Source organism: Bos grunniens, chromosome 3 (assembly GCF_055505025.1).
Source record: "Bos grunniens cultivar Pamir isolate PY7600 chromosome 3, Bosgru_T2T1.0, whole genome shotgun sequence".
Taxonomy (NCBI): domain Eukaryota; kingdom Metazoa; phylum Chordata; class Mammalia; order Artiodactyla; family Bovidae; genus Bos; species Bos grunniens.
In genome coordinates this window covers 88172178-88189733 of record NC_141167.1, presented here as the reverse complement: position 1 = coordinate 88189733, position 17556 = coordinate 88172178, and the positions used below count along the sequence as shown (strand labels likewise).

The 17556-nt window shown below is 53.4% G+C and overlaps 1 protein-coding gene across 2 annotated transcripts in view; it reads right to left on the bottom strand.

Annotated features, from left to right (window-relative positions):
* Positions 1–7970: 7970 nt before the first annotated feature.
* SLC6A17 (solute carrier family 6 member 17) overlaps positions 7971–17556 on the bottom strand; it is a 55511-nt gene continuing 45925 nt past the window's right edge. For both annotated transcript variants that reach the window (XM_086391720.1, XM_086391721.1), the window contains exons 7-12: positions 16973–17214; positions 16510–16702; positions 14459–14651; positions 13724–13883; positions 12399–12561; positions 7971–11922 (exon numbers count right to left, since the gene is read on the bottom strand). In XM_086391720.1, the coding sequence (XP_086247846.1) occupies positions 11554–11922; positions 12399–12561; positions 13724–13883; positions 14459–14651; positions 16510–16702; positions 16973–17214 (1320 nt within the window). In that variant the 3' untranslated portion in view covers positions 7971–11553. The remainder of the gene's footprint in view (positions 11923–12398; positions 12562–13723; positions 13884–14458; positions 14652–16509; positions 16703–16972; positions 17215–17556) is intronic.

The following is a 17556-nucleotide window of genomic DNA, read 5'->3' as shown; positions in this document are numbered from 1 at the left end:
CCCTTAGGCCCCACTCCCCGCCTTCCTAGAACCCGCAGCTCCTCCCACTGCAGTCCCGCGGCCAACGAAGCGCTCTCGACCTCTGACCTCTAACCTCCGCCTGTCCCTTCTGGCCACTCCCGTTTCCTCCTCCCGATCAAGCCGATCGCTTTGTTGCGGTTTAATTGTGGCCGACTGGAGGCCGGGGGCGGCGGGGGAGGGCGGAAGAGTGGAGAGACAGTGTCGCTAGGAAGAGGCTGCCCCCTCCTGCCCCAGACACTGTGTTAGGGCCTCCTGACGACTCCGCCCCAAACTGGGTCCAAGATCCCCGTCGTCCTGATGCTGGCTTCTGTCACAGTCACCGAAGCCCCCGCCGGGAATAAGGCACCGGCGGCCTTGGCAGAAAAGCAGCTCCTGTTCTGGGTGGAAGAAAAGCGTAGTCCGGCGCTGTTACGGGTGTGGGGCAGGTGGCCCTGAAAGATCGTTAGGTTAAAGCCGTGGCTCATCGTTGTCCCAGGGGGCACATAGGAAGCGTCCATGCCACACCTTGTGACTCCCTCCAGGTTCTACTGTTTCACTCATTGCAAATTGACTTTGCCCTTTTTCTGTCACATCTCCGCTCTCCGACCCTGAGCTCTTACAGGCCACACTGCTTTTTCATCTTGACAGCTCCCACAGTGCCTGCCTCTGAGAACCTGTTTGCTAAGTGATTGAGAAGGTACCATATCCAAAATATTAGGCACTAGCCCGACTGCATTGGCTTCAATCCAAAAGCAATGTCTAGATTCATTTGTTTTTATTTGTTAAGTCCAGAACTCTTCCACATCTTTAAATTAGTCCTCTTTTTTAATGATTTTTTTTTTTTTTTTACAGTTTTAGGCAAGCCTTCTCCATATCTGTCCAGATCACTGTAAGAAGGATTTTAAAGCAGAAATGCAAGGTGATTGACACACCTCCCCAGACCCCGGTTCACCATCTGGCTATAGCTCTGAGGAAAGGTTAGAAGCCCAGTACAAATGTGGGGAATCCTTATAAGCAAAAGTCTCATTTTAATGAGGTCAGAAAAAGCAAAATAATGTGATGATGAACAGTAATCTCTACTAACACACAGACAAGTTAAACAGCATTCTGGACTGTTATCAGAAACCCAAATTTGCTGGCACTCATTTTGTGTCTAGTCTCCCTACCCCTTGGATATGATGTCTGCATTTCAGAGTTTAGCTGGCTTTGAGTTTGCTGCAGTGAAAAAGAAATCTCCCAAACGTGACTGGGAAGAGAAGACCCAGGACAAGCCAGAAGCTAGAATGAGGAAGAATCACAACAAGGGTATTAAAGAATTGACTGTAATGAATAGCTTTAAAGCCCTAGCTGACTGTATCCTGGCAAACTCCCTTGGGGTCTCTCCCCTACTTTCCATTCTTCAGGGTGGTTAAACTCAGTCATTCCAAGAAAAGAGAGAGGATGTTGAGGGTAGGTGGGAGAGGTGAAAAAAGTCTTGCCAGCATCCCACTCCTAAGTCACTTGTTCATTCAATAAATATTTCTTGAATATCTACTATGTCCCAGAAGCTATTCCAGGCACTGGAAAACAATGAACAAAACATGTCTCCAGCCTCGCCCTGGTAAATCTCTGCTCTCTTGGTGTTTCCACACTGCAGGGTGTATAGATGGTGAGAAGCCTGTGGGGAGATGGGTGGAGGGAGAAGGCTACCAGGGAAAAAGGAGGCCTGGAGATCAGAAAACTGGGATGGAGATAGGGGAACCCAAAAGGAGTAACCGAAAACAGAGGGCCTAGCCTGGGAGAGGCAGTGGGGAGAAAGGGAACTGGGTAGGAGGGCCTCTGACTCAGCACACTGCCCAGCTTCTGGAGTAGGGGACTCTGCCTCAGGCCAGAGGCCTCCAGAGAAGACCTCACCACTTGCTGAAGGTTTTATCCTAGAGCTCTGGGCTAATCTGTTACCTGAGCCTCTCTGAAATTTTCCGGAGAATTGAGCATGTGGCAGTTGGCCTCATAGGGCTTGTCTCCCTCTATTCTGTGTGTATGAGGACCTCCTATTTCCTCACAGCTCAGAACTCAGGAAGGAGAGAGCCCCCTGCTCAGCCAACCATGTGACAGCCTACTGTAGATGGGTGGGTGCTGCCCCCTGGTGGTGCTAGGATACCATGCTCCAGACCTCACTTGGCTGTGGTCCTGGGAGAAAAAGGGTCCCTCAATTCCAGGACCTCAGATTATCTCTCCCATCTGGGACTCAGCTTGCTCTCTCCCTTTTCCGTTGTTCTAAGACCTTGATAACTGACAGTTTTAAGCAAGACCACAAAGCAGTCACAGTTGGAAATTCTGAATTCCACAAACTTCTTTCCCTTCATTATCACCTTTTCTCCACTTTCCTTCCCTGGACGCCCAAGTTTCTTCTGGCTGGCTGGAAATGACATCCATCTGGGAGCCAGTTCATGCTTAGGTGTCAGCCACAGTGCGCCTTCCTCAGTAGGAATAAAGGTATGGCAAATAAAAAGAAAAGAGAGTAGTGTTTGATCCCAGAGTGGCCTGGATGGGGGGTGTCGGCTCTGGAATGGCCCCTATAAGGCCCTTTCTCTTCTAGAGCTGAGGCTGATACGGAAGGCTTGAAAGCCTGACACCAAAGTTATTTACACTTCCTGATTTCCTACCTGGTGCAGGGCTCGAGCACTTTGGGAGGACATGAGCCACCCAGTCTCCTCTCCATTTTTTGCTTTGGACTCTGGTTGTTTTGGGGGGCTCCAGGCCTAGCAACAGGCCAGTAGGTTCCAAGCCAAGGGCCTAACCATTGCTATTCATATACCCCTGTTTCGGTATTCCAGCTCCAGCCAAGGACTGACCTCTCTTCCCTCAGATACAGGTCAAGGAGCCAGCATCCTCTCCCAGCCTTCCCTGCTTCCCAGACTGGTTAATTGAATTGCTTTATCAGCCATCATCATGGAGGCAGAGGGTGATAGAGCTTTTCCCCTTGTGGAGGGAGAGTAGGGGGGATGAGTGGAGGCTGAAATCTCCTTTGTGCTTATCACTTCACTTTATCTTGACTCCCACCCCCACCCCCAAGCAGCCTGCAGAGACTTGCAGGCTCCAAATCAAATGCTGATAGCCTTCCAGGAGGGATCTGGGAAGAACCCAGACGTTAGGACAGCCCACCAGGCCTTGCAGAGGTCAGCCGGAAGGGCTCTGCACAAGACAGAGACAGGGCTGGGTTGCAGTGAAAATCCTAGTGAAGGTATATTTGGGGCCCCAGGGGAATTCCAAAGATGGCCTTTTGGTGGTCCAGCTCTTAAAGGAAAAGGACCAGAATGGTGTAGACTACAAGCTCAGGCCTAGCCAGGACTGAGAGTATCATAAACCATGAACTTGGAGTCAAAAGACTGGAAGGGACCTGGGTGTCAACTCACAGGCACATTCTCCTTGGGAGAGTCCAGGCCTGAGGAGCAGCAGTGATTGCTGGGAGACTGAGCTGGGCCTGGGGTTGCACCAAGGGTCAAGAAAGACCCAGGGTCCATGTGGCTTCTGCAGGTAGAACAGTATTCATGGGAATCACAGGACTGGGGCAGCTAAGTGGACCCCCAGAGCCCTCCTGGCTCAAGGCTGCTGAGGTAGAGACCTAGCCTGGGGGTAGAGAGCGAGAGTGCCCGTGCACACACAGTAGCTCAGGGCCCAGCTGGTAAGACTCCTTGGCACTCAGTGCTTCTCCATCTAGAAGAGTACAGATTATTCCCACTTGGGCCTAATTCCAGCAAAACTGGTTTATTCCATTGGTGTATTCATTAGTCCCCATGGGCCCGGTCCCCTCTAGCAGGGTCTTGGAGAAAGGAAAGCGGTGTCTGGAGAGGCAGAAAGAACTTTGGGTTCTCTTGGATGCTCATGAAGCCTAAGGGTCCTCCCCTGCTTGGGTCAGCTCTGGGAAGAGCAGATAGACCTAGAAGGCAGCCAGCTCTAACCCAGGGAGCCAAGGGCGGAGCTCTTCTCTGTAGCTGGCACCATGGCTCACATGGAGTAATCCTAATAATGGCTGGGTAGTTGTTAAGTGGCAGACATTGTCTTCTCCCCATTTCCCAGGGTTTCTTCCCACTATGTAAGTAAATGCAGGAGAGTCCCTAGCACTGGGGAATATAACAGGGACAGGACATGCCAAGTCAGATTATTATTGCTTCTACAAAAGCAGGGACCCCTGCCTGATCCTTCTTTGTATATTCTCAGTGCTTAGCACAGTCCCAGGTGCTCAGAACATGTGGTTTATGTTTGATGGATGGAATTAATGAGGCAGTGAGATGAGGGTAGAAGAGGGCCGGAGCCCTCCCTGTCAGCATCTTGCTATACTGGAGGGTGCATTGGATTGGGAGAAACGCAGTCTTTGGCTCAGTTTTGCCCCCACTTGGTTGACACTCAGGTCCCTTTCAGCTCTTTGACTCTAACTCCATGGTTTATGAGGCTCTGATTTCCCTGACTGTTCTATGAGAAAGTTGGGCCAGATCAGCACTAAGGTTCATATTCTGGTTACTATTGCTGTGAAACAAATTACCCAGATTTCATGGTGTAAATCCAACAAGCTTTGTATTTTGCTCATGATTTTATGGGTCAGGAGTTAGGAAAGACTATTAGACAGCCCTTGCTTAGAGTCCCTCATACAGCTGCAAGCAGATGTGTCAGCTGGGGCTGCAGACATCTGAAGCTCAGCTGGGCTGAATGTTCACCGTGGTGCATCCATGTGGCTGGCAGTTGATGCTGGTTGTTGGCTGGGAGCTTGGCTGAAGCTGTCAACAGAATACCTGCAAACACATGTCCTCTCTGGCACAGGCTGGTCTCTGGATAGTTGCACTTCTTAGAAGGTAGCTGGGTTTCCCCAGAACTCCCAGTGGGAGTGGCATAACCTATTCTAATCTAGACTCAGAAGTCATGTAGCATCACTTCTGCCATATACTATTGGTCAAAGGAAGCTTTTGCCCACCAGATTCCAGGGGTGGAGCATGGACTCTGCTCCCTTGAGTGTTAAAGAATTTGAGGCCTTAAAAAAAAAAAAAAGCCACCACATGCCTATGATCTGTAGAAGCCTTCTCCTTCTGTCCAAGGCCCTCAGGGTGGGGCTGGGTGAGGCTGTTTGGCTGGTAATGGTTGTTGGGGGAGCAGGAAGGTGTGTGGGATTGGTGAGACCTCCACACTTTGATACTCCCTTTCCTTCAAATGATGCCTTCTCTCCCCTCCTTCCTTGATTTCATTGAGTTTTAGGCTGAGACTGACCTTTCTGAATAGCTCTTGGAGAATGACTCACTGCAAGGGTAACGGGGGCCCTGGAATGAAGCAGGTGCATGAATGTACTCTAGTCGCAAGAAGAAAGGAAGCTAATATTTAATGAACTCTTATTCTTTTCCAGTTTAGAAAGAATTCTATACTGTATTCCAGCAGGTTTACTACAAGGAGTTCATTTTTCCTTCCCAACGTCTCTGTGAGGAAGGGATTTTATTGTTATCCTCATTTTAGAAAGTGGAGGTTTAGAGGGTTCAGGGACTTGCCTCATGTGGCAGGGTTGACAATAGAGCCATGACTCAAACCTAGCTCATGCCACCTGCCTGGGCAAACATGCAGCGAAAGAAGTTGTCTCCCATGTCCCCTGCCCACATGCCCTTCTCTTCCTCCCTGTCTGCTCCCAGGGCAGGGCCCAAGTTTAACAATTCACCTCCTGTGAGAACTTACTTGTTTGTGCCCAACTCAGGTGCCAATGACTGATGATCTCTGCATCCTCCAATACGCCACAATTCCTTTGGTCCCCTTCCCATCAATAGGCGAGGTCTGTATGCCCTTCCATTAACTCTGGGCCGGAGAAGGCAATGGCACCCCACTCCAGTGCTCTTGCCTGGAAAATTCCATGGATGGAGGAGCCTGGAGGGCTGCAGTCCATGGGATCGCTGAGGGTCGGACACGACTGAGCGACTTCACTTTCACTTTTCACTTTCATGCACTGGAGAAGGAAATGGCAACCCACTCCAGTGTTCTTGCCTGGAGAATCCCAGGGACGGGGGAGCCTGGTGGGCTGCCGTCTATGGGATCACACAGAGTCGGACATGACTGAAGTGACTTAGCATAACTCTGGGCAGATGCTGTGGCCCACAGAGTACGGCTGAAGTGACACTGCCATTTTCCAGGCCTGGGCCTTAAGAAATTGGCAGCTTCCACCTCCTGTCTCTTGAAATGGTCTCTCTGGGTAACCTGAGCCATCGCATACAAGTCTGGCCACCCAGATATGAACTGAGCTGTGGAGTCTAGTTGTCTGGGGAGTGCGTGAGCTTAGCTTGCCAACTGTTCTCACTGAGGTGCCGGTCATTTGAATGAATGTGAGTAAGCCTGCCTTGGGTCCTCTGGACCAGCTTATCTGCTAGTTGAATACCACTGAGCAACCTCAGTTGCCACTAGAAGAGCCACACAGATAAGCCCTGCCTGAATTCCTCACCCAAAAAACCACGCGGTATAATAAAATGGGTGTTTCAAGCCGCTAAGCTTTGGAGTAAATTGATACATAACAACATGTTATCTCATTCAATCCATTCATTATACCTGTCTTACAGACTAGAAAATTAAAGTTCAGAGGGCTTAAATAACTTTCTCTAATTATTCTCTCAGGAAGCGGAAGTCTAGTTGTCATTTGAACTTGAACTTGGGACATCTGACTCTTAACTCCCTCAAACTCAAGAATTTGTGATACTGCTTCTTAGTGAATCAATGTGTCCTTTAGGGCTGGCATTCCAACCCCAAACATTACCTCCAAACAAAGAACTGAATTAATTTTCAAGGAGTGATATTTTTAGTACCAAGACATTCCCCTGTTTGAGAGAGAGGAGATTTGGAGATGGTGGGTGGGAGAGGAGGGGCTCCTTTCTCCAAACTCAGGACAGTGGGTGCTGATTTATTTATCTTTGTATATCCATAGCTGGCACAGAGTCTGTTCATGGTGGACACTTAATAAATGATTGTTCAAGAATAAACTAGCCCACAAAGGAATAAGAGATGGAAACTGTTAAGTGGAGTAGGAGCTGGAGCGAGAGGTTGTTATGCCATCTGGTGGCCATTCTTGGAACACCACTTTCTTTTCTGTGGCAGGAAAAGGAAATGCAAGTTCCTTGGGGGACTTAGGCTGTGTCAGGGATCAGGCAGCCTCATTCTAGACTGGAGTGGGGTGCTGTGGGATGGGGCCTCCTCCAGGAGCCAGACTTTTTGTTTCTTCCAATGTCTGTGCTCCTTGAGAGTGAGCAAAGTAGCGCTTCCCCTATCCCCCCAGTTCATTCTGTTCTTCAGAGCTGAGCATTCAGCAGATGCTCAATAAATACTTGAGACTGAACTTTGAGAAAACAAGCAATGTACAGTCTCATATTTCATCTCTACCTTCTAATGAAGTTTGCGAAAGAGATAGCTACCTTGAAGAGATGGGCCATTCCCTCAGAATTTACACCACGGCCTGCTCCTGGAGAACTGCCCCCTACCTGAGTCCCAGGCCTCTGGACACAGGCACCTTCCCACCCCCAGCCCTTCCCACCTCCACCCTGGCAGAACTTACTGGCTTTCTTCCTGGCAGTAAAGCAGGACAAGAATTTCCCCTATGACATCTTGTACACAGACACCAAACACCATCAGCTGGAGCCTCATTTCCCTCACTTGGAAAAACCTGGACAACGGTGCATTTCTGAGCTGTTACTCTGTGATCACAGGAGATGAGATGTGTGAACTACTCGGAATCCATAAGGCCTGCTGCCAGCGTATGTGCTATCAATCACTCTGGACGATTCCTAGGGAAATAAATGCGTGCCCTTCTTCATGCCCCTCGGACTCCTCAACTGGACAGCCAGGCAGCTTCCAGACTCCCACAGCGGTCCTCGCCCACCCCCGCCAATCCGGGCATTCACCCCAAAGCTGTCCTCAGGATCTGTGACCTCCCCATCCCCTCTCCCTCATCCCGGAGCAGGTCAGAAAGGCAAGAGGCGTTTGGTAAGAACAGATGCTTTATTGTACACCATGTGGGGAGTAGAGAGGAAGGAGGGGCTGCAGGGGTGACGGTGCCTCATCCCCTCCCCTGGCCGAGCGTCCTTGACCCAGGGTTCTGACCAGCGTGGGACACGTGGACTGGAATCGCTCTGAACTGAAGCCAGAACTGAAAGGGTTGCTGGCCGTGTGTGCTTGGGTCTGTACAAAGCAGTGCCTGCGAAGAGAAGGGAGTCTGGGCTCTCCTTCTCCACCCCCAGTCACTAGGCCCCAGTGAAGAGGCAGCAAGCCCCAGTGAAGGGGCCAGGCGGGGGCTCAGGGTGTCAAGCGTGTCCCAACCTGTATTCTGGTGGCAAGGGGTGGGGGTAGTGCGGCTGAGAAGAAAGGCAGAGGGCAGTCCCCTGCCTGTAACACTGCAGGCCTACTCGGGCCCGGACTATGCAGGCTCTGACCCCTAGCCTCACGTCCTATAGGCTGACTCGAGGGGTCTCTTCCTGGCACTAGGAAAGCAGCAGTCCCCACGGACTTATTGCTCAAGGGCAAAAGTCAGTCTAGTGGGCATCAACCTGTGTGCCCACTTGTCCACCCAACATGGGTCTCACTCAGGCTTCAGGTTGCCTCAGCAGAGAGGGCTCCCTGAGCAAGAAGCTGGTGATGGGGGCTGGAGGCCAGGCAGAGGTGGGACCAGGGACCAGGGACTCCTTCAGGGACACCCCTGCCCCACCCTGCCCCGCCCCGCCCAGGAGTCTGCTCTGTTCCCTGTGGACACTGCATGGACAGCACCAAAGTGAGCCACCTGGGGACTCTGTGCAGGAACACAGGGGCCCAGCCCTCTCTGGCCACCTCCTGCTCCTCCAGAGAATTTGGGGCTGGCTCTTACCTGTCAGATGCCCCACTTACCCTTGACCCCACTGGCCCCGCCCACTCCCAGCTCTCCTGAGAGTGAGCAGAGAGGTGTGTGTGTCAGAAGCACAGAGGAGGGGCAGCCTTCTCTAAGCAGTCAGGGATGTCTCAAGGGCAAATGCAGGACAGAGGCACTCTGAGATGAGGCCCTCTGGGGGCCTGAGCATCGTCAGAAACCCAGCACTCTCCCAGGGGATGAAGAGCTTGTGACGCCAGTGGGTACAGCCAGAAGTCTGGCTGGAAAATAAATGTGCAGACTTCTCCCACCCCTTAAGACCCCTGATTTCCTGTCTCTGGCAAGCCTGACGGTGTGAAGGCAGTAAGTCACCAGCAAGAGGCATATGCTTTTCTCACAGGCTTCCCACAAGACTTTACCCTGAGGCCTTGCCCAACGTAGCTGAGAGGAGGAGGCAGCATGGTCTTCAGGAACGTGCACACTAGGAGTCATAGATCAGCACCCTACGCACACCCACATATGTGCACACACACACACGCACACACACGCACACACACAAAGCTCTGGGCCCTACGTCTAATGGCAGAGACACGACGGGATGGGCCCAGCCTGCAGCAGCAGCTCTAAGCACTATCAAGCCCACAGGATCAAGCAGACGGCCCCAGCTCAGCCACCCTGTCACAGGCTGGCACGATAGGGCCTGGTCCAGCCACACGCTACAAAATTAAAAATATATCAAATATACAATGAAAATAGATCTGTACAGCACTGAGGATGAAAATAGTCCACCAGCCACAGCATAATATTGGGTTTGTCATTTAACAGCATTTACACCCACATGTACAGATTGAATATACAATAGAAACAGAATATATAGAAGAGTATATATAGTAGTGTCTCTCCTAGGGCCTTGCTTTTCCTGTTGCTATTTCTGCTCGGGATCAGGCATAGGGCCAGGTAGGAGGTGCTGTCAGGTGAAGGGGTGCCTAAGGCGGGATGCTGTGCCCCAAAGCTCATGTCTTTGTGTAGATGTGGGCCCCCCTCCCCTCATACACTCAGGAAGGATGGGTGGGGCTGAGAAGGCTGGTAATGGGAGCATGTGCGGGGGAGGGATGAGGAAGAGAGATGGCGAGTGGACCCCAAATGTGGGGGGGAAGCCAAGGGACTAAGAGGTGAGGAGAGGATCTGGGGCTCTTGTGCCCCAGTGCTGAGAGCACTCAGAGGCACAAGACTGACTCAGGACCCTCTGTGAAGGGAGTCAGGCCGAGCACCAGGGCCTGTCCCCTCCGTGCCCACCACAGCTCTCAAAGCTGGACGTCTGCTGTCCCAGCCAGTCTTGCTCCCTCCCTCCGTCCCTTCTCTCCTTCCTTCCATCCACCCATCCTTGCATCCTTTCATCAGTCCATTCATCGCTTCGCACACTTCTGACCTCCGATCAGAACCTAATCCTCTTAACCTACAACCCTATCCTGGGGGAGTGAATGTAAGCATGGGTGGGGATGCTTCAAGGCTGGGACACAGGACAGTCTCGGCCCTTGCCCTGGGCAGCTTCGGTGTCCCCAGCACTGCATGTGGCCCTCCCTACCACTGGCCAGGCAGCCTGGGAAAGGTTTCTGAGGTGTCCACACATGCCGTGCACACCGGGTGGCTGTGCTTATCCAAGGAGAGTGGAGGTGGCCCAGAGGGGCAGTGAAATTATCACTTTCTCCAGGTGTGAGCCCCTGAACTCCAGGGCCCCCTGTTCCAGGAGAGAAGCTGCCACTAGCAAGACAGGCAGGCCCTGGGCGAGAGGGGAGGGGGTGTGCTTCACAATTGTGCTCCAAATCACCTGAATTGTGCTGGGAACCATTAGGTGTGCTCTGGAAACCTCTCCTCTCCGAAGGCAGAGGCAGAGGCACCACTCTGGGCTCCAGGACAGGGGTGGGAGGAGGGCAGGCAGGCTCAGCCCTAAGGGAGGGGGAATGATTCTGGGGCCAGTCATCGCCCTCTCAGGCAGGATGTGGGAGCACTCCCCACCCACCCAGGCAAGGCCGAGGACACTGGAAGGTCCGTCTTGAGCTGGGTGCTAAGGTGCTTAGGAGCTCCCTCATTTCACCACCTCTGCTGCCGTAGCTCATGCTCAAACCAGCGGGAGCCATCTGCCTCACCAAGCCGAGCCTGGGGATTTCTGCAGACTCCATCCCCAAATCAGAGCCCTCTGGGGATTTCTGCAGACTCCATCCCCAAATCAGAGCCCTGAGTCCTGGCACCTCTGTCCCATCACTAACCTGCAGTTGGGCACCTCTGGGCCAGGACACCCTGCCTAACCCATCCCGATGCCCCTCACCACAGCCACCACCTGGCAGCACAGACCTAAGGGGCCCCAAGACCTAAGAACTGCAGGCACCAGCAAGAGAGGGAGGGACTCGAGAGCAGCCGCTTGGAGACTCCCCTGTGCCAGGAGTTGGGACTTCTGGGTGGTTCCAGCTACTCAGCTGCAATTTGGTAAGACGATCTCAGAAGGTTAGCTGGGGTGGGGGCTTAGTTCGGGGGACAGAGCTTCTCCCAGCCCCCACTCAGATCTAGGGAGCACAAGTCGGCTGGGACAGGGGTGGGGCATGAGGCAGGGCAGAGCCCCACTCCTTGGGCTGAGGGCCTGGCCTGAAGGCGAGGTTAGATGGGGACACGTGGGCTGGCTAGGTGTGTGTGTTGGGGGTAGGGGTGAGGCGGGCAGAGCAGGGCAGTGGTCACAGCTCTGACTCAGGGGTGCCGGCCAGGAGGTAGCCGCTTCCATAGCGTCCATTGGGGTTGCCGCTGGTCTCCAGGGGTGATGTACTGCCAGGCCCTAGATAGGAGCGGTGAGTGGGCATGGGGGAGGGTGCCTCGCTGGGCACCTTGCTGAGGATGAAGCGGGTCTCGTCATTCTCCTCCAGGTTGGAGATGTCCTTCATCATGCGGCCCTTCTTGTAGGACACGGAAAGGGTGTTGGAGCCGTCAGAGAGCAGGTGGAAGTGCCGCAGGACGAACACCACAGGGATGGGCAGGACGGCCACGACAATGAGTGTGATCAGGATAGCCATTGCCCAGTTGGGGAAATACAGGTAGCGCTCGGCAGCCTAGGGGTGCACACGGGTGAGTGCTGCTGCCTGCCTCGCTCTGCAGCAGCCTCACCATCTCAGACTCCTCCCCACTCCCACCCCTCCCGCACTGCCCAGGCACTGGCAGAGTTGGGGTCATCAGGCGCTGATCCTCGGGTCAGCTGGTCCCCTTGGCTAAGGGCTGAGCCTCCCCAAGTTTCTATACTTGTGTAAAGTTGGGCTGGTCACAGAGTCATCCACAGGGAGGGGAAACATGGGTTAGAAAGACTGGACAAGTGCATTCAGCTTTCTGCCTGTTTTCCCATGTGTGTGATAGCAATAAAACCACCTCTCTCTTTGGGTTGCTGAAAAGTTACAGATCAGATGTACAGAGCCCCTGGTGGGGCCCGGCATCGAGTAGTCGCCCTGTAAGGGTTTATCTCTGTTTCCTGTTGTATTAAAGGCCTGGGAAGATGCCACCCCAGATCCCTGGGGTTTCAGGCCCCCGCTCTCACCTCCTCCCTGATCCAGGCGCTGTAGCCTGGGGGCGTGACCCCAAGCTGGATGATGCTGGCTGTGGTGAGCACAGCCATGCACAGCGGAGACACGAACTTCCACATGTAGAAATAGAAGCGGTAGGGCTGGAAGCCCAGCATCTCCGTCAGCTCCTGCATGAACCTGCCAGGAGCAGCAGAGAGTCCAGAAGTTGGCACCCCCACTGCACTTGCCCAATACCCCCAGACTCCTCTTCCAAAGCCTTCACTCCCCAGTCCCTTCTCTCCAGGCTCTTCTACTCTTCACATTCAGTACATTATTCTGCGGCCCTGCTGGCCTCTGAAAAGCCTCTGCTGACCTCCTCTAACTTACTCTGACTATGTCACATCACATCTCACCCAGGGAAAGGGTACAGGCCACAGGACATGCCCTGGGCACCCAACCCCACTCACACCGACCTGGCTCTAGACTCCCCCTGCTGGAAGAGAGGTAGAAGTGCCTGTCCCTGGCGTCCAAAGGCAGAAGGCTGCCCCGACTCAGGTTTCTAACCATTGGGCCTATGGGTGGAATTCGGAAGACTGGCAGACTGTGTACATGAATAGCATTTAAAAAATCATCTTTACCTCCGTAACACCTAACTGAAATCTTGTGTTTCTTTCTATTACAAGAGCAAGCAATGACAGCAGTATTATCAGTACCCATGAGGCTGTAAAGAGTTGCTTAAATCACAGATATTTTATCACATTACAATTGAGATACCTACAAATCTCATTCATGCTCATCACTACTTAGAAATTACCACTGTTATTAGACCCACAGCTAGATCTTGTAACTTAATGCAGTTAAGAATAAAGCACATGTGTAATCACAGATTTAAAACATTATTAAGGGCTTCCCTGGTGGCTCAGTGGTTAAGAATCCGCCTGCCAATGCAGGAGACACGAGTTCGGTCCCTGGTCCAGGAAGATCCCGCATGCCTCAGGGCAACTAGGCCCATGCACTACAACCACTGAGCCTGTGCTCTAGAGCCAGAGAACCACAACCACTGAGCCTGCGTGCCTGAGCCCATGCCCTGCAACAGAAGAAGCCACTGCAAGGAGAAGCCCACGCACTGCAACTAGAATGGCCTCACTCCAGCCAAGCAGCCTTGGGCAATTGCATCCTCTCTCTGAGACTTGGTTTCCCTAAATGATTTGTAGGGGGGCACTTTCTGGCTAACATTCTGACTCTGTGACCTCCTGCCTAAATCACAAGCAGCCCTGGAAACAGCACTCTCCAGGGAGTCATGAGGGGACGGACCTCTCCTCCTGTTCCCTACCTCTCCCCACGCACCCCCACCCCTTACTTCTTGGTCCCATAGATCCAGGCCACCGCGACATTCTCGAGGATGACGATGACGGTGAGTGGCAGGGTGGCCGAGTAGTCATCAAACATGGTGACGAAATAGTTTCCGGAGCGCTGGACGAACAACAGCCCCACGAAGAATGCAAAGACACAGCAGCCCACTACAGAGAGCCGGGAGGCCAGTGTGGGGGCAAAGGTGCAGGGTGGGTGGGGCCTGGGGTGTCTTCAGGGCCCCCAGGTTCCTCCCATCCCAGCCCTCCCCCCAGCAGGCCTGCAGCTCACCCTCCAGAAGGCCCAGCCCTGCATGGAGTGGGGCAGGGGTCCAGATGCCCAGGTTCTGAGCTCCCACTCCACTAGGTGGGGAGCACCCTGGAGCTGGGAGTGATCAGGATGAAACAGGGTGCAGGGCTGGCAAGGAAGGAGGCCATCCTGCCCAGACACCTCAGCAGGCCCTTGGGGAGAGGGGCAAGTGAACCAAGAAAGAGGCCTAGTTCCCAGCCCAGGTTTGGCACAGATTCCCAAATAGCCTTCTCCCTTCTGGCTCTGAACTGCTCTTCTTGGGGTGGTTCCAGATGCATCCCGGGTTGGGTGGGGGTAGGGAAGCTTTCTAAGTATGGAGTCATGAATAACCCAGTGGGAACCAAATCTTTCCAAAGTCAAAACCACCACCTGATCACTTCCCCCCACCCTCCCGGGGCAGCCCACAAGGCCACTGGGGACCACTGGGAGGAGTTACCTGTGAACATCTCCTTGGGCACCTTGAAAGTGTCAATGATGGGTGTGGTGATGCCCGCCATGGTGCCGATCATACTGCCCAGGCCCAGGTTGATGAGCATCAGGAAGAACATAACAGACCAGAAGGGGGATGCAGGGAAGTGCGTCATGGCCTCGGTGAAAGCAATGAAGGCCAGGCCTGTGCCCTGCACAGACTGAGGGTGGGGGCAGAGGGTGGGGCTCAGTGGGGGCCATGCCCACCTGGGAGCCTCCTGCTTCCTTCTCTCTGCCCTTGGAGCTTTAGGAATAACCGTTCCCTCTTTCCCAGTGATCCCTGCCCCCACCTAAATTCTCTTGTTTCTGGCCAGTGGGTCTCAAACTTGAGTGGGCATCAGAATACACCCCAGGGAGTAAAACACTAATTCGGGACTTCACCTGTGAGACCTGGAATCTACGCATTGTCCAAGGACCCCCAGCGATTCACATGAAGATACTCTCTTTTAGAAACATAACCAGCTCAAGACTCTCCTCCTCTGAGTAGTGCAGCCCCCCCCAGCTCTGAATTCCAGACCTTACCGTAGTGGTCTCAGCCTCTGCTGCCCAATGGACTCACATTGGAGCCTTTAAAAAACACTGATGCCTGAGTCCCTCCCCAAGGACAATGATCTGCTTGGCTTAGGGGTAAAGCTGGATATTAAGGTTTTATAAAGCTCCCAGGGGAATCTGATGGGCAGCCAAGGTAGAGAACCACTGCTGCAATGTTGGGGCCCCCGCTCATGGGGATCTGACCACACACTGTCCACTGACGTCACTTCTGTGCTCTCCTTGTAGCGTCAGGGTCAGGGAACACCCACCCCAACTGTGTGAGAGTAGTTCTTGTTATTTGGTTGTTATCAAGATTGTATTATATTTTAAAAAAATCCTACTTCTATCCAGAGGACCAGGCCCCACCTGTGAGAATGGGGCAGGGTCTCAAGGAAGGGGGCCATCCTTTATACTGTCAGGGGAAGAAACCAGGGCGGGGGAGCCCAGACAGGGCCTTTTAGCTCTTGATCACATGAGAGAGGTGACAGGGGACTCAGTCCCTGAGCATTAGGTCGGTGCCAGTAGAATGCAGCTAACTTTTCAACTATTCATGGGGTTCTTGATGTTTGAACAAACTCCTGGAGATAGCGAAGGACAGAGAAGCCTGGTGTGCTGCAGTCTACGGGGTTGCAAAGAGTCAGATGTGACTGAGCAACTGAACAATGACTTTTCAACAAGCAGGGAAAGCTTCACCATCCCTGGCTCCATGGAGGCTGGCAGAGGCTGACAGACGGGAGCTGGCGCAGCCCCCAGTGCGCCCTGGCATGAGCTGGATCCCAGGACCCCATGGGCATGTCTGTCTCCTGTTACCCCTTCTCACGGAACACTTTGAAAGTCTCTGGCTGTGCAAACGGGGACAGAAGCAGAGTGTCTAAGCTTGGGCCTGCTTGTCAACGAAGGGCAGCATATCCTTGCCTTCCCCAGGGGCTAAAGGTCATTGTGGCCATGCCAGTGGGGGAGGGGCAGAAGCATCAAGACTTGAACCCTGGCTCCCCAACTTCCTAGCTATGAGATCTCGAGCATGCTCCCAGCTTAAAGGCTGCTTGCCTGTGAAACAGGAGACAACATTAACACTCAGCTCTCAGAGCTGCCATGAGGGCCCGGAGGGACAGGCAGCAAGGGGTAGACACTAATGCAAAGACTCGCATCCTGTATGCCGTGTCTAAGGCACAGGTCCCAGTGCATTCCACGTGGCAGTGATGGCTGCACAGGAAACCCGTTCAAGAAACGGGAGAGCTGTCCCATTCCCTGGGATTTCTGGGATGTGTCTGTCTTGTCTTCTCAGTGAGACTCAGCCTACCTCAGGGCAGGGGTTTTGGCCAGTACCTTTCACTCTGGGCACATAGTAGATCCTTGCTTATCAAGCCAAAGAATGAGTCCCTGGTGGCTTTCTGCACCCAAGCTCCAGCCACCCATAGCCTGTCTCTGGGCCCTGCACTCCCACATCTGTCTTCCTGCCCGTCCATGGAAGGACAGCCTCCCCCATACCTTATCTAGCTCATCCTCCAGAAGGCAGGGATCGAGGCCCAGGGCTGAGAAATGGTCCTCCTTTACAGTCTTGATGACCTTGTACATCTCTGCATAGTCCTTGGTGGTGAGGTGGGAGAAATTGACGTGGGGAGGGATGAGGGCCCGGCTCAGGACGTCGTTGTTGAGGTACCCCAGGATTTTCTCAGCATTTCTGCAGCACAAAAGAGACAGCAAAGTAAAAACATTAAAAAAAAAAAGTGCAGGTAAAAAGGCAGGACTGGGCACCATCCAGGGGCACCTCGCAGACACCCAGGAAGGTCACTGAAGACCATGGACACAGATATCTCTGAAGCTGGCCCTGTCGTCCAGGGCTGAGGACAGAGAGCTGCTCTGACCTCCATCCCCCAGCCCGGGTGGAGGGGGGCTCTCCCAGGGGAAGGTGGACTGGAGAAGAGAGGACAGGAGGAGAGGTGCCACCTACTCGACCACACACTTCTCGTTCATGATGTTGGCCTTGAAGCCCAGCACAGCGAACACCACGAGGGTGGCCAGCACCGAGGTGAAGAAGTTGATGAAGGACACCAGGGCGGCATCAAAGTGGCAGTTGTTGTCCTGCTTGTTGTAGCTGGAGAAGGCTATGACGCCCCCGAAGCCCAGCCCCAGAGCGAAGAAGACCTGTGTGGCTGCCTCCCGCCAGACCTGGGGGTCCAACATCTTGTCCAGCTACAGCCGGGGAGGGGGAGCCATGGCAGGGCGAAGAAAAGAGACACAGAGATAACGGCTTTAGCGAATTCCCTGGCAGTCCAGTGATTAGGACTCAGCACCTCCACTGCCGTGGCCTGGTTTCCATTCCTGATGGGGGGAACTAAGATCCCACAAGCCACGTGGGGTAGCCAAAAAAAAAAAAGAGCTTTATTCACCTGCAGTAGAATTTCCACCACACCCCCTTTCCTCAGCCTCACAGAGGCAGCGTGGCACAGTGGTAAAGAACTGTGGCTGTGTGACCTCGGGCAACTCCCCCAGCCCCCTGAGCCTCATGTTCCCCACAGGTGAAACGCAGAAAAC